At 32.0% G+C, this 25,583-nt stretch overlaps 4 protein-coding genes across 5 annotated transcripts; 2 read left to right on the top strand and 2 right to left on the bottom strand.

Moving 5' to 3' along the window:
• Window positions 1-519: 519 nt before the first annotated feature.
• On the top strand, window positions 520-4,467 carry LOC140990475 (photosynthetic NDH subunit of lumenal location 5, chloroplastic). Its single transcript, XM_073460183.1, has 7 exons — window positions 520-676; window positions 776-967; window positions 1,893-2,043; window positions 2,121-2,209; window positions 2,873-2,927; window positions 3,021-3,106; window positions 4,071-4,467. The coding sequence occupies exons 1-7, from the start codon at window positions 653-655 to the stop codon at window positions 4,221-4,223; spliced, it is 750 nt and encodes a 249-aa protein (XP_073316284.1). The 5' UTR covers window positions 520-652; the 3' UTR covers window positions 4,224-4,467.
• A 2,108-nt stretch (window positions 4,468-6,575) lies between these two features.
• LOC140990143 (11-beta-hydroxysteroid dehydrogenase-like 4A) lies at window positions 6,576-7,076 on the bottom strand. Its single transcript, XM_073459722.1, has 2 exons — window positions 6,879-7,076; window positions 6,576-6,791 (listed from the first exon to the last, which is right to left on the bottom strand). Exons 1-2 carry the CDS (start codon window positions 7,074-7,076, stop codon window positions 6,576-6,578), a joined length of 414 nt encoding a protein of 137 aa, XP_073315823.1.
• A 722-nt stretch (window positions 7,077-7,798) lies between these two features.
• Window positions 7,799-11,952, bottom strand: LOC140990057 (glucose-6-phosphate 1-dehydrogenase, chloroplastic). Of its 2 annotated transcripts, none has more exons than XM_073459640.1 (10): window positions 11,560-11,952; window positions 10,831-11,063; window positions 10,578-10,672; window positions 10,351-10,465; window positions 9,448-9,653; window positions 9,186-9,335; window positions 8,978-9,098; window positions 8,658-8,887; window positions 8,360-8,560; window positions 7,799-8,259 (listed from the first exon to the last, which is right to left on the bottom strand). In XM_073459640.1, exons 1-10 carry the CDS (start codon window positions 11,750-11,752, stop codon window positions 8,010-8,012), a joined length of 1,794 nt encoding a protein of 597 aa, XP_073315741.1. In that variant the 5' UTR covers window positions 11,753-11,952; the 3' UTR covers window positions 7,799-8,009. The 2 variants fall into 2 exon arrangements, with proteins under 2 accessions (XP_073315741.1, XP_073315742.1); XM_073459641.1 differs by having other exon boundaries at window positions 11,579-11,952.
• A 10,930-nt stretch (window positions 11,953-22,882) lies between these two features.
• LOC140990007 (uncharacterized) lies at window positions 22,883-23,902 on the top strand. The gene has a single exon (XM_073459600.1). The coding sequence runs from the start codon at window positions 22,943-22,945 to the stop codon at window positions 23,681-23,683; it is 741 nt and encodes a 246-aa protein (XP_073315701.1). The 5' UTR covers window positions 22,883-22,942; the 3' UTR covers window positions 23,684-23,902.
• Window positions 23,903-25,583: the final 1,681 nt, after the last annotated feature.

Raw genomic sequence — 25,583 nt, 5'->3', positions numbered from 1 at the left:
TTTGAAAAGAGTGTTATCAAAATCCAAAAACGTTTAATTATAAAAAAAACAACAATTATGTACTATAGTATGGACAGAACGGGTGATCCAACTATAGACAATCCAGAACGAGTGAGTTATTGGATATTAATCTATTTATATAACTTTATATGAAAATATAATTTGGTTTTTAAAAGACATTCAAATAAAATCTTAAAAAATAAGTTGAGGAATATTCAATTTTTTTAAAAACTAATTATAAGTTGTCGAACAATTTTTTTTGACGATTTATATAAAATCGATCAAATACCGTCTTGTTGAATAAATTTATATTTTGTAAAGAACAAAGAAACCAATGCTAAATACGTTGTTTCTTGAAAAGTTCGATCAAAACAATTTTTTTTTATAGTTAAAATTTTGAATAAATTTATAGTAATACAGAAGTAATGTTTTTTTTTAATTTTATTTTTTTTATAATACAGAAGTAATGTTTTTTTTTAATTTTATTTTTTTTATAATCACACATTAAAATGTAAAGAGATATTTACCAGAGGAATGCTTTGTCGAACTCCTATCTATTATTTCTTGTCATCTCCGTCACTCGTCACGTTTCCTCCTTTCCCTAAAATACTACCACTGTCTACAAACCCTCCTCCTCCTCCTCCCCCCAACAATGGCGGCTTATTGCTCATCTCTGGTAAGTTTACTATTCTGAAACTTAATTTTCTCCAATTTTATTATTAATTATCTGCTTCGTATTCAATTTTTGCTTTTGATTTTTTGGATTTAATTTCAGTCTGCTATTAGCTCGGTTTCAGCCCCGAGAAGTATCTCATCGCCAAGAGCAGTGCTTCGGAATTCAGCTGCATTGCCATCGTTTTCATCTTCAAGCACTTTCGCCGGTTCGTTGAGCCTCTCTTCGTCGTTTCAAAACCGCCCGGTCCAGAGAGCTGTATTTACTCCGTTATCGGTTCGGGCAATGGCTGAGGTATGTCTTTTGCTGTCTTCAATGATGTGCAAGCGTATTACTGTTGGCTCCTTAATTGTTCCTTCAGATATTGGTTTTATTAATCGGTTTATCCCCGGATTATGTCTCTTTGGATGAACTTTTTGTTGGTGTAAAAAAGTGACTTTTGTCGGTATGAATTACCTTTTGAAATTATTTGACGACTGATGTTGACGATTGAACCGTTTTTTGTGTTTGGATTAGTGATATGTTAAGAAACTAAAGTTGGAAAAATACATTTTATTTAAAAACTTGCATCTGCGTATATGCCATTCAAGGGTGCCAGTTAATGCATCTGTTTACTTATGTTTAACATTTGTTTATGCTTATTACTTGTGAAACAACTTAGGAAATGAATACATTGAAAATGAATTCAACTCAAGTAGTAGTTTAACTTCTTTTTTAAACTTTCTCTTTGGAATGTGAATTTAAAACAGAATGCAAAAAGTTCTCTGCTGGTGTTTAATTGTGATTTGCTACAATAGTTTAGAATTTTACTTGATTCTGAGAAGATATTGGTTTGACCTCAGTTCATAAGTTAGCAACTTGTCATTTCATTTGTAGCAGTGAAACTATTTGCATGATCAGTAATAAATTTTTTACCCATCTGTTTTTAAGAAGTGAACATCGGTATAGGTGACTGAATGAATTTATTTTTATTTCTGCGTAGAAGTAACCTTCTTCCTTTTTGGTAGTTTGAATGAATATTTCTATCCAAAATGAATTAGCGTTGGGGGTTGATATTTGATAATGCATACATAATGTGCTGTTTAATCATCTATGTAAACTAATTGAGCAACAATGGAACCTTAAAAGTTTAAAATAATTTCTTTCACCTTCTCTTCTCGGCCAAACTAAATTTTCCATGCATTTCAATTTGCGATTTGCTGATTTGCTCTTTGCACAGGAAACTGCATTACAGTCAAAGGTGACCAGCAAGGTGTATTTTGATATAAGCATTGGGAACCCAGTGGGGAAGTTTGTTGGAAAAATTGTGATTGGTTTGTACGGTGATGATGTTCCTCAAACCGCTGAAAATTTCCGTGCTCTGTGCACAGGTGCTTATACTTAATCTGCTTGTGATTACATTAGTGATGAACATTTTACAAATTTTTGTAAACATTATTTGAAACAGGGGAGAAAGGATTTGGCTTCAAAGACTCAACTTTCCACCGTGTTATCAAGGATTTCATGATTCAAGGAGGTGATTTCGACAAAGGAAATGTAAGTTACTGCTCTTTGCAATACTAGTTTAAGATTGATATTTATTGGTAAGGTCCTGTTATGCATATGGTCTGCTATCAGTGCTCAAATCCTTGCTTAGAAATTCAAAATCCAAATATGCTAATCACGGAAAACACTTGATGTGCTGTCTAAGATTTGCTCGAGGAATATGAGGAAATTTATACATGTTTGTTGCAAAAACTTTATAAGAATATTTTTAAATGCTAGTGTCGTCAGGCACTTCTTTTGACTTCAATTTTGATAGAACTGTAACTCCAGATGATATGAATTTGAAAATCTTGTTGTTTATTGGTCTGGGCAAAAAAATTATTCTCGTTTGCTTCTAGTTTCTTGCTCAAAGTTATTTAATTGTTTTTGGCCGTATGTGCATCATTGAGCTAGTATATCGATTCATTTTATAAAGCTCAATGGACACCTTCAAATTGACATTAATTTCTGGACATTAAACTCTTCCCTAATATTAACGTAAATGCACGTGCGAACAATCCAGCACTTTCTGATCTGCTTTTTCCCAGTTACTTGGACCATTAGTAGACTTAAGTTTGATTTTTTTCGCCAGGCACAGCATTTTCTTTTGTTCTTTTAGAAAATTTTAAAGAATTTGTACTGATTCCATCAATATATGTGTATCTATGTTTTCAGGGTACTGGTGGCAAAAGCATATATGGTCGCACATTTAAAGACGAAAACTTCAAATGTGAGTTTGTCCTTTTCCTTTTATTATTCTCTTGTCTGGAGCAGTTATCATTACCGTGCCTAAAATACAAGAAAAATGCCATAATATTTGCAGTGGTTCACACTGGACCTGGAATCGTTAGCATGGCAAATGCTGGTCCCAATACCAATGGAAGCCAATTCTTCATTTGCACTGTCAAGGTATGTAGCACCGTGATATAACCTTATGCAGAGCATACAATTATAGTGTGGCGCAAAAGCCTTAAATGCAGTTAAAGATTTGGCGCAAACCTTTTCTTAGCAATCAAATTTTATTAGACCCAACTTCACTGATTAACTTTGGCCACTCCTTTTTAATAGAGCTAACCTGAACATCCAATATTATTAGTATTCCCCAAGTTTATGTGCGCATCCCAAGACACCTGTTTGACCTCAAACTGTGTTCTCAACTTGAGGGGTGAAATTATCCACTTACTGGTTACATCATCAGTGTCATTGAAAGCAATCATCATTTTTTGTTACATGTCGAGTCATTTGAATTCTAGTTCATCATTTTTGCAATCCATATCGACGAAGAGAAATATGAATGTTCATTATCCTCTCCTCTGGCTCTTCTCTTCTCTGCTATCATTCTCCCCAAATATCTTATCGGTTCTTAAATTTCTCTCATCTCTCTTTCTTCCAAATATCCGGAGTAGACACTCACTTGTAGAATATTCATGTGTTACAAATCCGGATCGTATCAGAGTTGGGGATTGATCCATGGAAAAGAAAAATTGGAACTTCTTTCTGCGTAATAAGGTCTCTGGTTTTTCTTTGCCTCTCTTTTCTTCCAAATTTCTGGAACAAAGACTCACTCGTCGAAGTGCTCAGGTGTTAAAATTTTGATCGTATCAGAGTTATAGGTTCGAGACATGAAAAAAAAAATTGGAACTTCTTTCTTCATAATTACGTCCGTGGTTTTGCTTTGCCTCTTGAAAAACAAAGTAACTGTTCTTGAGCTAAGCGTGTTGTAAAACCACAAGTTCCTACCTGCATCAACCCCCTGGTCACAGAAAGAAGATTGACGTGGAAATTAAAATTATTTGGTAGAAAAAGTGTTGTTTTTCTTGGAACTACGAGTTTATGCATATCTTTTAAATTTTTTATGTTGGTTGGAACACAGACACCTTGGCTGGATCAAAGGCATGTTGTGTTTGGACAAGTTTTGGAGGGAATGGATATTGTGAAGCTGATTGAGTCACAGGAAACCGACAGAGGTGATCGGCCTAAAAAGAGGGTCATTATAAGCGATTGTGGAGAACTTCCCGTTGCTTGAAAATGATAAAAAGCATTACATATCATATTAGCAAGTTATCAATTTTTACCATTTTAACCTTTGAGGTCGGGTTCCTGATATAGAGAGGACCTGTCGAGGCTGTCTAATCACTTGTTTCGGTATATTTTTTGGTTTGGGAAGACAAATACTGTACTTCATGACACAAATTTTCAAGATGTACCCCTGGCTAAATGTGTAACTCGGATGTTAAACTGCTGTTATTGTTACGATGATCTTTCTTGTATTGTTTCGCTGTAGTAAGTTGGTGAATTTATTCTGAAACTCTATCATAATACAAGAATTTGAATCTGTTGACCATAATCTCATAATCAAATATTGAGTGGCGAACTTACCACTGTTGTGCTCGAATGATCTTTGATCTCTTCACATGTGAAACATCATACATTGTGTGATGTTATTTCGGAATGATATTATTTTTTTGGAAATAAATGCGAGTTAATATTTCTAAAATGGTTACATAATGACATGACGTAATTTTATGTATGGATGAAGTCGAAGGTAAGTAGTACTGAATTTTGCGAATCGAGTACAAACACATCTACGTAATGAAGGCTTAGGTAATCTCCGAGAACATATGGGCCACTTGTTATAACATATATATTCATTCGTAGATATATCTTGATACACAATAAACTTTCTATATGTATATTTTCACGATTGAGTGGAAAAATTCCTCGGATTTTGCATCCAATTTTTTTTTTTAAAAAAATCCCCTCTAATTGGAACTATTTTCTTGATTCTTAATTGGAAAAATCTAGCTGCGCAAAGGGCGGGAATTCTTATTCTTCTGCCTCTGCCTTCGACTTTCTTGTGCCTGTCTTTGTTTGGGCCCTTCTGGGGGGCTAATTGCTTCTTTATATCGTCATTTTCTGCTTGTGTGGTGCCATTTTTTGTTGTGAACTGGGAGGAAAAAATATTAAGGTTTCTGCTGTCGATTTTTTGAGGTATTGGGTTCCATGAGAGGAGCCGAGAAATGGTGTATTGATTGATGGAGAAGATCATTGGATAAGTGGTGAGTAGTGAATGAAAGAAAGTGAGAGTTGTTCTACATTGAAAAATAAGCAAGTATAGTCTTTTTTATTAGCTCCAAGTTTGAGCTAATTTGGTATTATTTGTAGGCTATTGCGCAATATTTATCAAGTACGCATCGAATGATAATGATTGCGGTTTCCATAGTTTTCCATTTCGAAAAACCTTTTGATGATACACAATTTTTTCAAACGATCTACTCAGATGAGAATCAGTCCTATATATGATAAGTAACTCGGAATGGTTTGGTGTAAGATTGCGTTAATTTCCATAGTGTAATAAATCTCACAAGTCAGAGTAGCACCCCACATATATAATTTAATTTGAGCTTCCAATTATGTTGCTCAACAACTAACTACAATCTCAATTTAAACAGAATGGGGATCAAATTTTAAAGTCCAAGCTCGCATAAACTTCGTACCTACAAATGTTTACTCTCAAAAAATCAATCAAAATACCAATCGCTCTAAAAAAATTGCCCAATAAACAAGTATCAATATCTTATAATAATAATTTGTTTCAATTTAAGTACCTACATATAAAAGAAAAGCATAATAATTATTCATTGTTGTTATTTCTGTGACGCTTTTGTGGCTGCTATCCATTTGTCAAGGTGATTTTTTTAAAAAATTGCCATTGTACTAATTCTGGGAAGAAAAAATTGAAGGCAATAAAAGGTCTCATAAATTGGGGTTCAGTAATGCATCTGTCTCCCCTACATGCGCCAAATTAATTTAGGAAACAAATTGTTTAGCCTATAAATTAAGTTGACTAATTAATTCATCATTTAATCCATTAAACATTTTAATGATGGGTCTCGGTAAATTAAACATTGCAGGTAGTGGGATAGTGGAGTTGGGCGCTATAGGAACCAAGTGGGAAAAAAGGAGAACAAGACAGTTAAAGCAGTTGCAAAGAAGTGAGAAAAATGTCAATCATATCCATGTTGTTAGTGGGGTTGTTAATGTTGCTGGCGGTGGGATAGTGGAGCCAAACAATTGAGGAACTGATTCGATGAACCAACGCGGGAAATCAAGGTTTAAAAGGAAGAAAACAATGCAGAAAAACAGAGACATCAACTTATCATCAACACTCAATCAAAGCAAATCTATGCAATTTTAATTTCAATTTACAAATTTATAGTTTTTAGTTCTACTTTTCTAGTTATATTTTCCACTGCCATTATTCGTAGACATGCATGATTTGTAAAACTAGTTGGAACATATATTTGGGTTTATCCAAATTAAACAAAGCTAAAAAGAAATGGCACATACATATTCTTGCAAATATCTCCATGATTTATTATGAATGGAATGAAATCTTACACCGTCCAAAATGATTTATGGCTTCGTCAATGAATCTTCGGCAGTCGTTGAAATCAGATACGTCCCCACAGATTACAAGAACATCCGGGGATCCAATCCCTCTGGCTTTTTCTGCAACTTTCTCCAGACGTTCTTCCCTCCGCGCAACAATCACCAAGAAAGCTTCTCTCTTGGCGTATTCGTAAGCCAAGCACTAAACAAAACCATCATCAATATATATGCTACTAATACTGATCCTGAGCAGTATGTGTTTAAATGATCAAATAACAATTTAAAATACCTCCCCGATTCCAGATGAAGCACCGGTTATAAGAACAACTTTGCCTCTAATGTTCATATCCGTGGGGCGAAACGAAACGAAGATGTTGTACATGATTTTGAAGATCAACAAGGGTGGAGAAATCATGAGTAGGAAAACAGAGACAACATAAAAAGTGGCCACGTTCGCGAACTTGTTATCAACGAGTTTTCGCAACATGGCTGTGCTAGCTGTGTTCTTTTTGTTCTGCGATCAGGTTTAAATAGGTAAAAGAAGAGACAAGCTTGGATGTATTTTTGTGTTGACAAGAAGTAAACAAACGGACGCAATGTGAGTGGCGGATGAAAATAAGAAAAAATAACGTAAATTTGTGAGCAACTAACTAATCGATGAAATCAAAACCAGCGGGAAAATATTTATGACACTGAATTGGACGTGTTTGATGTTGCAGGGAACCAAGGTGTAGCAGCTACTGTCTACCCTGGATCAGTGGCGTATAGGTACGCCTGAAAGTTGTGGATGCAGGCGACGTGATTTTCTATCCCTTCTTTTTCTTTTTCTTTTTTTCTGGGTTTTTCAATTACATATAATAACAATAAATAACATTCCACTTCCTGCTAAATTCGGTGATTGACAGCCCATTACTGAATTTTAATTAATATACTTTAGTTTCCGTTTCTTGTTTGGAAAAAATAAGGATTTAACTTGAAATTTTAAATATTTAATAAACTAATAATTATGAGAATAACGTTCTTCATACTTTTTAGTAAGACTAGAGACAGCTAAAACCTTGGTTGTGTATCCTGTTTTTTGCTTCCTGTTCTTTCGGTACATTTATATATCAATGATGGGTTCTGTATCCTTCCTCCAGTTGGTGTGTATTGTTTCATATACACACAAATATATATAGCAAAATTTGTAAATATAAAATCAGAAAATAATGAGTCTGAAAGAGATGGTCATTTATTAAGGTAACAGCCATGATCAATAAATTATTAAAACAACATTGAGTTGTGAAGTAAAACAGAAAATATTGATGACAAACACGACTAAGAAGAGGTGGCACCTTTTTGGATTAAGCCACTCTTCTTCGTTCAAATCTAAGATACATGAAACGAGAACCCCTGAAAGTCAGGTAAAAATGATCTAAAGTTAGTCATCAAGGCCGAGATCACCCCATTTGACATCGTATCTGGCCGCAAGGTAATGGGCCCCCACTGGACCTCGGCTTCCATATGGATAGTACTCAGGAATCATCTTCTTTTCTTCGAGCTCCAATAACACAGGTGTGAAGATTGACCAGGCAGCGTCCAATTCATCGCTTCGGATGAAGAGTCTCCTTTCCCCTTCAATGGCATCAAGAAGAAGTCTCTCGTACGCATCGGGAATCTCTTTCGTGTACCTATACCACAGGAACAATAAGTTCCGATGAATCAAGAGTATTGTAGTTAGGAGTAACGAATTTTGCAGGCATTACTACAATAGATACTTTTCAAAATTACCTGGCCTTATATAGAAGATTCAGATGACTTCGGTCCAATCTCATTCCCAATCCTGGAACTTTATTATTAATCTTCAGATAAATAGCTTCATCAGGCTGAACACGGATTACAAACTCATTTGTCGCCATATCCAGATCAGTCCCAATGTTCCGATTGTATAGATTACCAGGAACATGTCTAAACTGCACCCTTATCTCAGCCCTGTGAAAAAAGAAAAGCAACGTCCAGGAATCAAACCATGCAACATAAAGCAAGTCAAGAAAAAGATAAAACTGTGACACTTGCAGATTTCTCTAACCTTCTATTATGTAAGGCTTTTCCAGCTTTCATTAGGAAAGGCACACCATCCCATCTTGCATTATCTATGAAAAGTGCAGCCGCAGCAAAAGTTGGTGTCAAGCTATCTTTGGGTACCGTTTTATCGTCTGTGTATCCTGGGTAGCTGACACTTCCTTTCGTGTGACTTTTGTACTGTCCTATGACCACATCATCAACTCGTAATTTTCGCATGGAACGCAACACTTTAACCTGTTGTTCGTCGAGAATCAAATATTGTCTTTCAAGAAAAAAGAAACCTTTTTCTAAATCACATCGAGTTCACGAAGACAGGAAAAAAACCTTCTCATTCCTGATATCTTCTGCATCCAAACTGACTGGCGTTTCCATGGCAAAGAGTGCAACTATTTGGAGAAGATGGTTTTGCATTATGTCTCTTATTATTCCATAGTGATCAAAATAACTGGTGCAACAAGAAGAACCATAATTAAGGTTTTGTAACAAAAGAAATATATTATTAGCTCAACTGCTAGTTGAAAAGAAAAAATACCCTCCCCTTCCTTCAGTGCCAAAGTCCTCGGAAAATATCAACTGAACATTCCTTATATACTGTCTTGACCATAATGGTTCAAAGATGAGGTTTGAGAAGCGAAGGACAGAGAGATTTTCAACTAGCTCCTTTCCAAGATAATGATCTATCCTGCAAAACGAACAATACAAATAAATTCTCCATGCAAGACTTGCTGATCCCTCAACTTGTTACACCATTTAAAAATGGAAAATGTAATCAAGACCAGATTAAGTTAACTGACCTGAAAATTTGGTCCTCGTTCAAGTATTGCTTGAGAGATTTAGTCAAAGAAGCCGAGGATTCAGAATCACGGCCAAAAGGTTTCTCGACAATAATCCTAGTCCACCCACTGGAGGCAGAAGCGGAGAGACTGGCACATCTTACGGCATCAACAAATATGTTGGGTGGAATCGATAAGTAGAACAGCCGGTTTGAATGCCTGCCAGCCTACAGAGGTCAATTATAATCAGCACTTATTTTTAATCCCCACAAAAATATTCCATTTCACATGGAATGCGCCACCCATAAGAGAGCTATATGTATGACCACACGCTTGCCGTTTTACCAAACCTATAGTTGCTGGTAACAGTGCAACTAAAATATTTTAAACTGTACATCAGCCCAAACGTCACATTTCGATTTCTCTGTCCAGCAGAGAGAATTATTGCATCCAACAATCTACTTTCCAATAATTACACTCCTTGTCATCGATGAGAATCGAAATCGTGACATTGGCTCTGATATCAATGGTAGGATCGAGTGATTGCCGCTTTACCAAAAGTTATCGCTGGTGTTAACTGTGCAACTCAAATATTTTAAATCGTATAACATCTCAAGAATCACGTTTCGATTGTTCTACCCAGCAGTGACAATCATTACAACCACTATATATATATATATATAATTCAATGCATTTCTTCGCAATGCAAAATCAAAAGGCTAACAAACTAAGCAAAGATATCTAAACATATGGAAAATTATATTAGTCTCGAATTTCAACAAATGAATGGGAGTTCACACAAACAGACATAATTCACCATGAAATTTGAATCCAATTAACAAGCATAAAATGAAGAAAAAAATCACACAAAATAACCACAAAGTTGAAAAAATTATATCTTAAATTTATTTATAACGGTAATACCTCGTGCTCCCGGAGTTTTTTATCAAGTTCCATAAAATTTTCTTGAGAATCATATTGACCTGAGTGGTAGAAACATCTTTTTAAGAACTGCTCCATCTTTTCACCACAATTTTCCCTGAAAAATCATAAGAATATTCCATCTCTCAAATTCTTCATCCAGTAGACAAGGAGAACATGTTTTTTCATGTCAAACAAAATCACTGCTAGAAGCTGCAGAAACCAATTACCTCTTGTCAATTCTGCAAGTAAGAGTCTTGCTGACCATATTCCTTAATTCGGCATCCGTCATCTTGCTACGGGCGTAACCAAAGATACTGAAATGCTGCAACCAATAATAAATCAACTACAGATCAATCCTAGCGTAATCATCCATTATGCTTATGTAAATCAAGAAATTTTTCTATACTTGCTCATTTGTTTTAAACACATATTAAATATTTGTACACGTAAAGTGATGGTACTGTTAATATGAAGTTAGACCTCAGGGAGGCAATCCTCATAGTAAAGTGCAAAAAGAGCAGGAAATATCTTCTTTTTGGCAAGGTCTCCAGAGGCTCCTACAACAGTAATACTGACAGTCGATTTATCACCATCTACATTTGAATCAATAGGCTTTTTCTGTTCTTCTGGAGGAGTAACCGAGAACAACCCTTCTTTCAATTTCTTGACTGGAGCTTGGTTTTCAATTGCAGACATTGCAGCAGCCAAAGCACCTAAAAATTTATTTATTCTGATGTCATAACTCAAAATGGGAGTACATTATGCAAGAAATTAAATCACCGCGGGGAAAAATTTCAAGAAGAAACATTAAATAACAAACTTCTTAATTTTGATCATAGATTGTGAAAATAACAAAACAATCAAGGTTTGAGGATTCAGCCAAACACTAATTAAAAGAAATGTCTTTCTCCTTAAATTCTTTTGGGGTCCTAGTTTCCACCGTACTCAAATTTTATAGATAGAAAAATATCTCCACCGTCACATCGGCTACTCAGAACGAGGAGCAAATACCCAAAGAAGGTTATTTCAACAATACTGAGAACAATAATTCAATCAAAAAACTACAGCCAGCAAGAACATAAAAACGAAACAATTCTGAACAGTTCATAAAAAAAATTTTAAAAAATAAACAAACAAGAAATAAATCCTAACAAAGAGTTGAACGAATTCAGGAATAAAGACTAAACAAGGATGAAAAATAAAATCAACCATCTTGCATGAGAATCACATTGGGAAAATTGTTGCAATCGCCCTGCAAAGAAACGCTCTTTGAGCCCCATTTTTTCGGAGAAATCAAGGAATATGGAATGTTTCTAAGATGTTGAAGAGACCCGATTGACGAAGAATTGGAATAAGCCGACGATGAAGAACAGCATCGATTTGATGAAGGCAATGCGGCCATAGTAACAAAAACTCTCTGTTTTTCCGAAAACTTCGAGGAAAGACAAGATTATATGTTGTACGACTGGGAAAGAAAAAACGAATCTTTATAATTAAAACAAATTCTCTGATTATATGGGGAAAATGGAACAGCTTGATAGAGCTTGGGAATTGTCGAAGGGCGAGACTCCTGAGATCTCCCAAAGGCTGCTTGAGGAAGAGTTGTTTGTTCCTTTTTATAATCATAATTTTATATATGTTTTTAAAAATTATAATTTTATGTTTTTTTAAAAAATTATTTTATTTTTGAACATGCAGATGGTAATTGTTCCATTATTTATAAGTCTAATTTAATTACTTAATTAACAGCATAATTATTATACTTAAAAAAATAAATGACATAAATTATTTGTCCAAATCGCAAGGGGTAAAAAAGAAAGCTTCAAATTTTAGTGTAATTAATGGTACATTGACACTTGCCTAATATTTTGTATTTGTGCGGTAAAATTTTCATCCACCAAATTAATTTACACTCCTTGAACTAAAGTAAAGTCTCCTCTGCGATGGGTTCCACGCAACGATATTTTATTTCAGCTGTCGAAATTGGAACACTATATTTCAGCATGAATTTGATTTACTTAATAATATATATTAAGTGTTTTAGTACTCGGTGAGGACATAAATTTGATTTATTTAATATAAGAAATCGAACTATGAAATAGTTGTGTAATATTTCAATATGTATCGTGCGAGGAAAATGGTAAAATGATATAAATCAAAGTGAAGTCAATACTTATACTGGTTTCTAGAGTGAATATCGTAGGCTAATTCAGTGCAGCACTTTTACCCACATACTCAAACAAATTTAGTATAATTAATTATTTTTGAGCCAAAATGAACTCAAATTTATGGACTTAAAGTCACGTTGTTCAGTTGAATAATATACCCAATAACATGTTGACTCACTTCCCGGATCGAAAACAATTAAACTCACATAAATCCATAATAATATTATATTGTCAATTTTGGACTTAAACTCTCGTGTAGTTTGTGCAATTACATAACGCCCATGTATATTAATTTTGGTTCACAAAGACCAACCCTTGTCTACGTATTTGATTTACGGCAAAAACTTGTGTGAGACGATCTCACGGGTCATATTTTGTGAGACTGATCTCTTATTTGGATCATCCATGAAAAAATATTACTTTTTATTGTGAATATTGATACGGTTGACTCATCTCATAGATAAAGATTCGTGAGACCATCTCACAAGAAACTTACTCGATAGCAGCAGTGCAGCACAATAATACATCTAAAGCAAATAAAAAAAATTTTAATTTATTTTTCCTAGACAACTCCAATTAATACAACGGTAAATTTCAAAAAAATGTCTCTGTCAATGTTTCAATTAAAATTCAGTACCTAGCCATTACTTTTTAGAAATCAATACCTGACAAATCTATACATTTAGTTTTAACTACCCATAAAGCAAACTTTACATTTTTACCCTTTATTATTTAAATAAATATATTATTTTATCCACAAAAATTATATCATTTTTCTCCATTTAGAATATAATTTTAACAAAATATAGTTTCTCAATTATCATGGAATAAAAGTAAATACTTATTTTGACATACAAAGTACATATTATGGGGTTTCAGATACTTGATTTCGTTCTTTGAATACTCTAAATATATAAGAAAATATTATATTTTCGAGCATTTACCATAAATTCAATCATTGTTGGTCCTTTCATGAAAAATATATTAGGATGACTTATTCATGTCATTTTATTTTTTTTAAAAAAAAAACGTAGGTCATTACTCAACATGAAATAAGATTAAATATTTATTTTGACAAACAAAATACATATTTTAGAGTTTTAAATGCTTGATTTTACTCTTTGAATACTCTAAATGTGTAAGAAAATACTTGATCTTCGAGCTATCACAATAATTTCAATAATTGTTGGTATTTTCATTGAAAATACATTAAGATGACTTATTCATGTCATCTAATTTTTGAAAAAACACAGTTTCTCACTCATTGTTGAATTAGAAAAATTACTTATTTTGATCGATAAAATACCTATTTTCGGGTTCCAAATATTTGATTTGGCTATTTGAATACTTCAAATGTGTAAGAAAATAATTAAGTTTCAAGTAATATTAAGTGACTTTTGATTGTGTCATTTGTGAAGTTAAAATGTGATACTTAAATTGGTACACATAGTATTTAATTAGAGTATATAAATACATAATTTTACCCCGCAAATACTCATATCCAATTATTTGACGATGCCAAAATATAATTTGAAGTTAATATTAAGTGACACCGATGATGATATTCGTGAAGCAAAAATGTGATAATTTGAAGATAATATTGAATATTTTTTGATGATGAGATTTGTGAATAAAAATCGTGCTACCTAAATTTGTACAAATAGTACCTAATTTGATTTCACATATATTTTATTTTATCCTTTTAAGACTCGATTTTGATTATTTTGGAATATAAAAAAATATTTTCAAGTAATATTGAGTGACTTTTTATGTGTCATTTGTGAAGTTAAAATGTGATACGTAAATTAGTACAAAAAATATCTAATTCGAGTATATCAATATTTTATTTTACTCCCTAAATGACAAGTATTTTAATTTGAGTTTGCAAATACTTGATTTTGTAAATGAGATACTTACAATATGTATTAAAATACTGGATATTCGAATAAGCAACGTAAGTTCACCAAATATTGATATTTTTATGGAAGACACATTTGGATGACATATTCATATTATTTAATAATTAAAAAAAATAAATTCTCAACTAAGCATAAAAATTTTAAAGTACTTAATTTTACTTGAGAAGTACCTAATTTGAGTTTGCAAATACTTGATTTCGTAAATGAGATACTCGCAATATGTATTAAAATACTAGATATTCGAATAGGCAACATAGGTTCACCAAGTATTAATATTTCCATGGAATAAGCGTTTGGATGACATATTCATATCATTTAATATTTTTCTGTAAAAGAAAAAAATTCCCAACTAAGCATAAAAATTTTAAACTATTTGTTTTTATTTGAGAAATACCTAATTTGATATTGCAAATATTTAATTTGGTACATGATATACTAATAATATGTAATAGAATACTGGATATTCGAATATGCAACGTAAGCTAACAAAGTGTTTATCTTTCCTTGGAAGATGCATTTGGATGACATATTCATCTTATTTAATATTTTTTTTGTAAAAAAAAAAAAACAAATTATCAACTAAGCATTGAAATTTTAAAATACTTATTTTTACGTGAGAAATATCTAATGTGATACCTAAATTAATACAAATAATGCCTAATACGAGTCCACAAATACTTGATTTTACCATTTAAATACTCAAATTCGATTATTTGATGGTGTCAAAATATATAATTTGAAGTCAATATTGAGTTGCCTTTGATGATGAGATCCGTGAAATAAAAATATGATACCTAAATTGTTACAAGTATTATATAATTAGATTCCACTGATAATTGATTTTACCCTTTGAAAACTCAAATTTCATAATAAGTATAATGAAAGAATATTGATGCATATAATGAATGATTACCATGATAAATAATAAACTATGTTTATTTATTTAAATGATATGAATAAGTATCCTAATGAATTTTTCATTGAAATATTACATATTCGAATATCCAGTATTTTAATGCATATTGTGAGTATCTCATTTACGAAATCAAGTATTTGCAAACTCAAATTAGGTATTTCTCAAGTAAAACTAATCATTTTAAAATTTTCATGCTTATTTGAGAATTTTTTTACCAAAAAAATATTAAATAAGATGAATATGTAATTCATGATTAGTGATCGAGCAAAACTTTCATTGTAAAATTCTTAGTAAAAATTAATAATATTCAAGCTCGAAATAATCGCAAGTGCACGATGTCAAGTAATAATATAGTCATGGACTTTCAATAATCGCAAATGCACGATGTCAAAATGTTCCATGCTTAGTGATTGAGCAAAACTTTCATTGTCTAAGGACTATATTTCTCAATTATTATTATCAGTTATTCAATTTTTAGCCGCGATATTTCAGATGATTGTTTACTACTACGATTATTAAATAAAAACTCAATGAAATGGTTCAAGGATTAAATGATGAAATAAATAAGCTAGAATGATTGATTAAAGTTCAACGAGAAATGAATTTGTTGGGAATCTCGGTTCACCTACCCCTCGTTAATCTACTTAATTCATTCGACAATTATCTATTCTTTCGACGAGATTTCATATCCAATTGAACACGCCATCTTAAGCTATGCCAAACTAATTCAACTTAGTGAAGTAATTAAATCTCTTTAATTATTTATCAATTGTGAATTGCATGTCGTTTTATTAAATCCCATAGCTTTCGACCTATTGGACTATGACTATCGACGTGTATCCGACTTCATATTTCTCTGTAAATTGTAAATCCACGGATTATGCTACTCGTTCCTATCACGTGCTATTCTCTCGAAGAACATCGTCCGGAAATTTTCAAATCTTCGCTCTAAGCTTTTTTTCTCTTTCAAAGCTTTGTGGCTGCTGAAAAGTCCTTAGACATGTCATCCAAATGTATCATGGATGGAAACGCGAGCACTTAGTGAAATTACGTTACATATTCGAATATCCAGTATTTTAATACTCATTATGAGTATCTCATTTACCAAATCAAGTATTTTAAAACTAAAATTAGGTATTTCACAAGTAAAACTAAGTACTTGAAAAAGTTCAATACTTAGTTGCGAATTTATTTTTTTAACAATAAAAAAAATTATTAAATGAAATGAACATGTCATCCAAATGTATCTTGGATGGAAATGCGAGCACTTGGTGAACTTACTTTGCATATGCTAATATCCAGTATTTTAATACTCATTCAAAGTATTTAATTTAACAAATCAAGTATTTTAAAATTGAAATTAGGTATTTCGCAAGTAAAACTAAGTATTTCAAAAAGTTCAATGCTTAGTTGCGAATTTGTTTTTCTTTTAAAAATTAAAAAATATATTTAAATGAAATGTACATGTGATCTAAATGCATGTTGGATAGAAATGCGAGCACTTAGTGAACTTACATTGCCTACTATAATATCCAGTATTTTATTAACTTTTATGAGTATTTCAATTACCAAATCAAGTATTTAAAATTGAAAATTAGGTATTTCGCAAATAAAAGTAAGTACTTCAGAATGTTCAATGCTTAGTTGCGAAATTTTTTTAAAAAAATTAAAACTAATTAAATGAAATGAACATGTAATCCAAATGCATATTGGATGGAANTGAAACAATTTTTTGTTAAAATTATATTTTAAATGGAGAAAAATGATATAATTTTTGTGGATAAAATAGTATATTTATTTGAATAATAAAGGGTAAAAACGTAAAGTTTGCTTTATGGGTAGTTAAAACTAAATGTATAGANAAGTATTTTAAAATTGAAATTAGGTATTTCGCAAGTAAAACTAAGTATTTGAAAAAGTTCAATGATTAGTTACTAATTTTTTTTAACAATAAAAAAATAATTAAATGAAATGAACATGTCATCCAAATGCATCTTGGATGGAAATGCGAGCACTTGGTGAACTTACGTTGCATATTCGAATATCCAGTATTTTAATAACCATTTTGAGTACTCATTTACCAAATCAAATATTTTAAAATTGAAATTATGTATTTCGCAAGTAAAACTAAGTATTTGAAAAAGTTCAATGCTTAGTTACGAATTTGTTTTTTTTAACAATAAAAAAAATAATTAAATGAAAATGAACATATCATCCAAATGCATCTTAGATGGAAATGCGAGCACTTGGTGAACTTACGTTGCATATTCGAATATCCAGTATTTTTATACCAATTCTGAGTATCTCATTTACCAAATCAAGTATTTTAAAATTGAAATTAGGTATTTCGCAAGTAAAAATAAGTATTTGAAAAAGTTCAATGATTAGTTACGAATTTGTTTTTTTTTAACAATAAAAAAAATAATTAAATGAAATGAACATGTCATCCAAATGCATCTTGGATGTAAATGCGAGCACTTGGTGAACTTACGTTGTATTTTCTAATATCCAGTATTTTAATACTCATTCTGAGTATCTCATTTATCAAATCAAGTATTTTAAAATTGAAATTAGGTATTTCGCAAGTAAAACTAAGTAATTCAAAAAGTTCAATGCTTAGTTTCGAATTTGTTTTTCTTTTAAAAATTAAAAAATATTTAAATGAAATTTACATGTCATCTAAATGCATGTTGGATTGAAATGCGAGCACTTGATGGAATTACATTGTCTACTAGAATATCCAGTATTTTATTAACTTTTATGAGTATCTCAATTACCAAATCAAGTATTTAATATTGAAATTAGGTATTTCGCAAATAAAAGTAAGTACTTCAAAATGTTCAATGCTTAGTTGCGAATTTTTTTAAAAAAATAAAAAAATAATTAAATGAAATGAACATGTAATCCAAATGCATCTTGGATGGAATGCGAGCATTTGGTGAACTTACGTTGCATATTCGAATATCCAGTATTTTAATACTCATTATGAGTATCTCATTTATCAAATCAAGTATTTTAAAATTGAAATTATGTATTTCGCAAGTAAAACTAAGTACTTGAAAAAGTTCAATTTTTAGTTGCAGATTTGTTTTTTTAACAATAAAAAAATAATTAAATGAAATGAACATGTCATCCAAATGGATCTTGGATGGAAATGTGAGCATTTGGTGAACTTGCGTTGCATATTCGAATATTTAGTATTTTAATACACATTCTGAGTATTTCATTTACTAAAACAAGTATTTTAAAATTGAAATTAAGTATTTCGCAAGTAAAACTAAGTATTTCAAAAAGGTCAATCAGTTGCGAATTTTTTTTTTAAATAAAAAATATTTAAATTCAATTTACATGTCATCCAAATGTATCGGAAATGATGAGTGGAAAGAGAAGATGACCAACAAAAATTGGTATTTATATAATTTTTTATTAATTAAAAGAGTAAAAAGGTAAAAATACATGAAACATATAGTAAAAGCTAAGTTAGTCTTTTGTCAGATATTAAAATACAAAAAAAACTTATGAGTACTGAATCTTAAATAAATCATAGACAGATATATTTTTCTCCAATTCACCCTTAATACAACCGCATATCCGCTTAAATATTCAAATTCATTACATTGAACTAATAGTGTCTTGGATTATGTGTCGACTGCTTTATTAATTTGAATAAAATATTTATTCAATGTGGGGTTGCTTTTTTGTTTTTATGAGGTGTCGTAAATTTCATTATGATAATTTGGTTTTCTTGTACGGACTGTATTGAGGATAATGACCTTCGGCAATGAAATTAAGTAAATTTTGAGAAATCAAATGCCTCCACCAGTGCGTCACTGGAATCTAAAAATATGAGTTTAGCAAAAATTATCATTAATAATTTTTTAAAAATCGTTTTTTAGTACGTACTAATGTGCTTCTGTGCTAAGGAAAGTAGCCCATTAAATATTAATTAGCAGTGCGCCTGTACTCGAATAGTTCATGAGCCCACACTGTTTTTTTTAATTATATTATTTTTACCCTTCACGATTTTTGTATGAAGTGATTGATAATAAAACATTAAGCATTAATAAGTTACATATCAGAAAGAAACAAATAAAAAAATAAATTTTTTTTCTTTCAAAGCTCTGAATTAATCAAACTCGTTTCATGAGAATTTGCTCAAACTATCTTAATTTAACTTCAAATTGGATGCATGTGGATTATTAAATGATGAAAACTCTAAACGCATCAATAATCAGTGGAACAAAACTATTTATTTGTTATAAATTTAGTTTTAGCAAATAATTTGATAATCCATGCATATCATGTGTGTATATATATCGATATATTCTAGTAGTTTTCGGACGACCTTTGTCTGTTAACCCTTTCAATAAAAGCCTCCACTCTTTTGTTTAGCTCCTCCGTAGGAATTTTTGTAAGATCGTCTACTTTTGTCCTACGAATATTAACTTTTTTCATCCTTTTCACAACCTTTTCATCCCTAGCAATCTCGCAAGCCATCATCTTCTCTTCTTTGTTTATTTCATTTTCAATCCTTTTCTCCTCAAGATTCAATCCCTTCACGTATCCCCCTTCTCTTTGATCATCGCCAACGGTTTCGGATTTAACCTCGCGAAAACTCTTGCTTCTTACAACAAATTCATCATAAACGTCTGAAGCTGTTGATAACTTGGATGATTGAGTTGCTAGCCTTGATTCTCCGACGAGGATAGACACAATGATGTTTCCCAAAATAAAGAAGCATTTGGCATCAAAGAAACAGGACAGATTCTCCGGAAGAGAAACAAAGAAGAAGTGCTTCGCGGAGGGTAACCAAAAGGGGTATGAAACAAACAAGAAAGTGATCAAAGTTGTTAGAGAATAGAGAACAAGATTGTAAAGAAACTGTGCTCTCTTATATTTTTTCATGGCTTGGATCTTCTCTTTGGGCCTCATTGAATTTTCCATTGATGAAAATCTTTATTTTGTTTGGTGTTTTCTTTGAGTTTGGAGAATCAGACTTTCTCATGCATTTCACAGAACAAAGGGCAAGAGCAAATGATGGTCTTTATATAGTGAGTGGGATACTATGGTGGATTCCGCACATGCTTCCTTTCAAGAACTTTAATAAAAGTTGACACAAACTAAAGCCTAAACTTTTCTAAAGCATTACGATTAATTAAGCATGCCAATGGCAACGTGGGAAGTATGCTCTATATATTTAAGGGTTTTTTGTATCTGTTTCGTGTATGAAATCAAAAAATTTATTCGAAAAATGAAACTATAATATATTTTAACATATCAAACTTGTGTTTATTTTACAAAAAAAAATAAATAAATGCTGATTTTAGTTGAGGGCAGTGACATTAATTTTCAATAATTTAAGGACTTCACTTCCAATTTTTGAAAAAACTGTGATACAAGAAATATTCGTTGGTATTACTTACGTAGATAAACAGTTTCCTTTGGAATCACTGTCAAAATAAAGTTGAATCAATAAATACATTCATCACATTTTTTAAAAAAAAATAGTGATTCATTGATTCGATCTCGGCATGTATCTTTAACTTAACATGTCCATTATTATGGTCACCTCTGTGATCGCTTTATGGAAGGAAAAAGATCCACCCGTATTGTATACGTACAACTACGTACACCGTGATCCTGTAAGGTAATCAAGATTGTATTTTTAGGTTTAATTTGGACGTTTGTTTATCATATCCAGCTAGTTTAGATCTCTGGATCATATGTTCTTTTTTCCTCGGAATTATTCAGCCCTTGAGAGGTTACAAGAGCAGAATTATTAAGCAAGTGAGGGCTAATATCTTCCCGATATAAATAGTTATGACATCACATTTATCTAACAGATGTTCCATGAAGTAAATTGGAGAGACAAATAGACAACAAATCGTGGCAAATGTCTTTCATTCTCTTTATTAATTAAAATTTTTGAAGCAGTTATAGGTGAAATTAAAATACTGTCAAAGATATAGAAAAATTAAATAGATATCACAGCCATTCGTTTATATTATGTTGAACAAAATCGATCGTATGATGTAGTTTTAAATTTTTTTTAAAGACGGGAAAAAAAAAAAAGGAATATCACCTACACATGAGGCGCCCACAGAAAGAGAAGGCTGAAATTCCGAAAGCACAAATGAAGGTTCCATGAAGGAGTCCCATCAAAGTATTGCCAATACAAAATTAATTTGAGTTGTTACTTTATAACACAAGCAAAAAAAAAAAAAAGGAATCATTATTGTTGTTGTCGACTAGTTCTAAAATTTTCATTTGGTTAAGATTCATATTTGAATCTAACTATCCTAAAACATAGCTCAAGAGGGGATGATTGTTCAAGTTTATACATACAACTCTTAAAGACTCGATACATCTGATGTGATACATTTAACATATCTTCTCCCGCTATGAATGAATAACTGAAGCGTGAAGTTTATATGACATATCAGGTGGCTCATAAGGCAGTCCAAAGGATTCTCCAAGTTCATACATACATATAACTTCTAAAGACTTAATACAGCTGATGTAAGACATTTAACACACCTCCTCAAGTTCATGAATAAAAAACTTGAACATGATGTTTACAAGACATATTTGGTAGCTCAGAAGGCAGTCAAACACATAACAGTGAGTCTTATATTTGATACCATGTTAAAATTGATACTTAGACATAATTCAACCCCAAAAGCTATTTCAAAGGTGAATGATTGTCTAAATCCATATATATAACTCACAGTGACTTAATCTAGTCGATGTGAGATATTTAACACACCTCCTCACGTCTAGCAATGAATAACTGGAGCATTGAGTTTACAAAACACTATTGAATGACCCATAGAGCAGTTCAACACATAACCATAAACATCGGCTCTTATACAATATTAAGATTGATAATTGAACATAATTCAACCTAAAAAGATCAGGGAGAGAATTATTTTAGTTTATACATACAACTTCCAAGAACTTAATCCAGCAAGAGAATTGACTAGAACGAGGTTATCAACTACTTGGATTTCGATAGGAGACTGATAGCCCAATCCAATCCCCGATGAGGTACATATAACACATTTCTCGTTCCCATTTATTTCACACACCTAGCTATAGGCATACAAATAGTTTTGTAAAAAGAATGTATTCATTAGAATTCTTACATATCATTTAATGGTAATTGATGCGAGTACCATCTCATGTAGTATAGGTTAGGTTTAATAATCGTGGGTGGAAATGTACAGCTTATTTGGGACTAAATTTGTGATGGACCCCCGAAGTTGATTCAGGAGATCGATATATGACAAATTTTAATTGATCCAACGATGGATGAAATCTGATATTGTGTGCCCGATGAAACTTTGGGTGATTTTCAAATTGTTTGAATGTTACCTGATGAATTCAACTCGAATAGAATATTTTTAATTTGGTGCCTAATACGTTTGGATCATTTCATCGTTGGGCTTCAGAGCCCATTACTTATAGGCCCAAACATGTCCATCAGAGACCCATTTTACTATTGCTTGCATGTGGATTCCACTAGAATATANGCTGCAATTCCTTCACAACTCTCACATTTCTTTTTTCCCCAATCTTCAAAGCAAAGCATGAAGGTGAGAAACAAAGGCAAAGTTCACCCCTTTATTTCCTCGTCCTCTTCTTCATCTCATACTCCTAGCAAAGATGACTTTCCCGTACTGAGACTTTTACCGGCCGCCATTTTTACTCTCGTGTCAGTTCTATCTCTCGATGACCGTGAAGTTCTTGCATACATGATTACAAGATCTCTTAAATCCACCAACAACCCTTCATTTATTCACGATGAAGATGAGAAAAGAAGTTCTAAAAAACTGTCTTTTGGTACTTTGCACGGGCATAAATCGCCTGCTTTGTTCGATTGTGAGTGCTTTTATTGTTATACGAGTTTTTGGTTTAGGTGGGATTCTTCACCTAACCGTGAACTGATTCACCAGGCGATTGAGGAGTTAGAGGAGCATTTGAACAAAGGAGAAGTGTCGATGAGCTGTGGAAATGGAAAGAACAAGAGAAAGGAGAAAACGGGTCGCCGGAGAAATGAGAGAATAAGAGTTGGTAATGGAGTTCTTGAAAATCCGGCGGTTGTGTTACTACCGGAAAATCAAGAAAGTCTTGTTCTTGACCAGCCGGCGAGTGGGGTGGAAGCTGAGGTTGACGAAGCGGGAAGAGGGGTAGATGAGGCGGAGTTGGGTGACGTGGGGGTGCCGGTGGTGTCCGTGCACAGCCACAAGGGTTTCGCTAGGAAGGTGTTGCCGGACGTCATGGGTATATTCAACTCACGTTTGTGGAGTCTCTGGAATCCAAATGTGTAAGGAAAATAATGGTAACTTGGAAACTTTATTGTATTTTTTGGAAAATTCAAGGAAAGAAAGGAGAAAGAGAAGAAATTAAAAAAGAAACATAAAAAATTTCGGTGGATGGTCAAAATTCGAATTCCAACAGATATTTTATGGTTCCTTTCCCTTTTATCAGTGACATTTGTTTATTTGGGGTGTATCTCAATATATTGATATGTAGGCCTATTTTGGTTCCCACTTCTTCTTCAGTTGAGTATGATGCAATAATTCTAAAAGTGAAATATGAATCACTTTACAAAAAGTGTTAACTAAAGCATTGCTTAGTGACTAAGGATGTAGGGTTGGTGGGATATTTTAAATTTTATTATTATTATTATTATTATTATTATGATAATGATTGTGGGTTACTTGAATAAAAGCCGTATGTTATGTNACTATGATAATGATTGTGGGTTACTTGAATAAAAGCCGTATGTTATGTCACTAAATACTGAGAATAATTAATGTATGGTTCTGTGAATTAATATATACTTTGATTTCGTTTTTTTTTTTAACTTCATTGTCCGAAACGAAGAAAAAAGAAGCTGAACATTTTATTCAGGTAGGAAATTTGTATTACATTAGAAATACTTTATTTTAGGTAGGCAGACAATTTTCCTTTCTCGGTTTGATCGTCAAACTTCAAATGAAAAAAATACCTGTAATTCTTTAAAAAATTTACATTTGGACACGCATGCTTTTGTTTCTTAGCAGACAACCATTTTGAAAATGGGGTTTGTTTGAAGGAAGAATACGAATTAAATAAACCATTATTTCGGACTCCTAGGTTCTCCTCAAAGCGCAAGGAGAATTTTCGAACAAAAACACCATGTTTGACCAAATTTTTTAGTGTGAACAAGTATTATTTTTTTTGTTTTTGATATTATGAATAATAAATAAATAAAGTTTTATATCAGGGGAAAGAAGGAGGCGTGATTCTCTTGGACGGAGAAGTTAAAAAAAAATTAAAAGTCAATATGAAAATATTAATATGTAGTTTATTTTTTAGAATAATACCGTTTGAGATTATTTATATACAAGGCCTAGTCCTAGTAATTATAATCTTGTTTTACCCTAACTATATATAATTATTATGTCTCTAGCTTAGTTACTACACATCCGTTTGCATCATCAACTTTATGTAAAGGAAGAAATAAAATCTTGACTTTAGTTTCCTAGCTATCTATCTAGCTTCCTCGAAAATGATAAAACAATTTCTAAGTTTTGCCGCTCAAGGATTGTGGTCCATGCCGAACATATATATCACGAAATTCTTGGATGAAAATCATCAGTATTCAATATATATGAGGAAGGTACTTTTAATTTTATTTAATATGTTATAAAAATTATTATAAAATGCAGACATAGGCCATAAGCAGTCGGTCACCAATCACCTAGACGATTTTGTTATAAATATGTAAATTTTCTTGTTAATATCCATAATTCTCCTACAATTTTTTTATACCGGATTCAAACTCAAAAATTCATATCATATTTTTTATCTTTATCTTATACAACGTAACCGTTCAGCGCTCAGGTGGTCCTAGGTTGGTAAGAAATAAATGTAATTTAAATAAAACATATATTTTTCAAAAAACAAATTTTATTTAAAATTAATTAATTTAACTTTGTGAAAAGGACTCGCTGGAAATGCATGTAGTGGGGGATTTTGGCCAATGTATGGGACAGTTGGATCATATAAAGGAGTGTAAACGAATCGAATCAAACTGAATTTTAAGAAATTTTCAGTATTCGAGCTCGAGTTCGAATCCGAATAAACATATTCGAAGCTCGATTTGAAACTCGAACTTTTATTATTTTCGATTCGAACTGATCCTCGAGTTCGAATTCGATTCGAACTTTTCAAATACTATAT

The sequence above is a fragment of the Primulina huaijiensis genome, chromosome 12 (assembly GCF_012295235.1).
Source record: "Primulina huaijiensis isolate GDHJ02 chromosome 12, ASM1229523v2, whole genome shotgun sequence".
NCBI classification, from domain to species: Eukaryota; Viridiplantae; Streptophyta; class Magnoliopsida; order Lamiales; family Gesneriaceae; genus Primulina; species Primulina huaijiensis.
The sequence above is the reverse complement of the archived record's forward strand: the minus strand, read 5'-3'. Positions and strand labels throughout refer to the sequence as shown.

What these genes read in the sequence shown, in the direction of transcription:
- LOC140990007 (XM_073459600.1), top strand. Translation starts at nt 22,943, where the DNA reads ATGAAGGTGAGAAACAAAGGCAAAGTTCACCCCTTTATTTCCTCGTCC.
- LOC140990057 (XM_073459640.1), bottom strand. Translation starts at nt 11,752, where the DNA reads ATGGCCGCATTGCCTTCATCAAATCGATGCTGTTCTTCATCGTCGGCT. An exon ending in GGCACTGAAGGAAGGGGAGG is followed by an intron (nt 9,099 to 9,185) that starts GTATTTTTTCTT and finishes TTGTTGCACCAG; the next exon opens with TTATTTTGATCACTATGGAA. An exon ending in AAAGCCTTACATAATAGAAG is followed by an intron (nt 8,561 to 8,657) that starts GTTAGAGAAATC and finishes CTTTTTTCACAG; the next exon opens with GGCTGAGATAAGGGTGCAGT.
- LOC140990143 (XM_073459722.1), bottom strand. Translation starts at nt 7,076, where the DNA reads ATGTTGCGAAAACTCGTTGATAACAAGTTCGCGAACGTGGCCACTTTT. An exon ending in CTTCATCTGGAATCGGGGAG is followed by an intron (nt 6,792 to 6,878) that starts GTATTTTAAATT and finishes GGTTTTGTTTAG; the next exon opens with TGCTTGGCTTACGAATACGC.
- LOC140990475 (XM_073460183.1), top strand. Translation starts at nt 653, where the DNA reads ATGGCGGCTTATTGCTCATCTCTG. An exon ending in CGGTTCGGGCAATGGCTGAG is followed by an intron (nt 968 to 1,892) that starts GTATGTCTTTTG and finishes CTCTTTGCACAG; the next exon opens with GAAACTGCATTACAGTCAAA. An exon ending in GTGATTTCGACAAAGGAAAT is followed by an intron (nt 2,210 to 2,872) that starts GTAAGTTACTGC and finishes CTATGTTTTCAG; the next exon opens with GGTACTGGTGGCAAAAGCAT.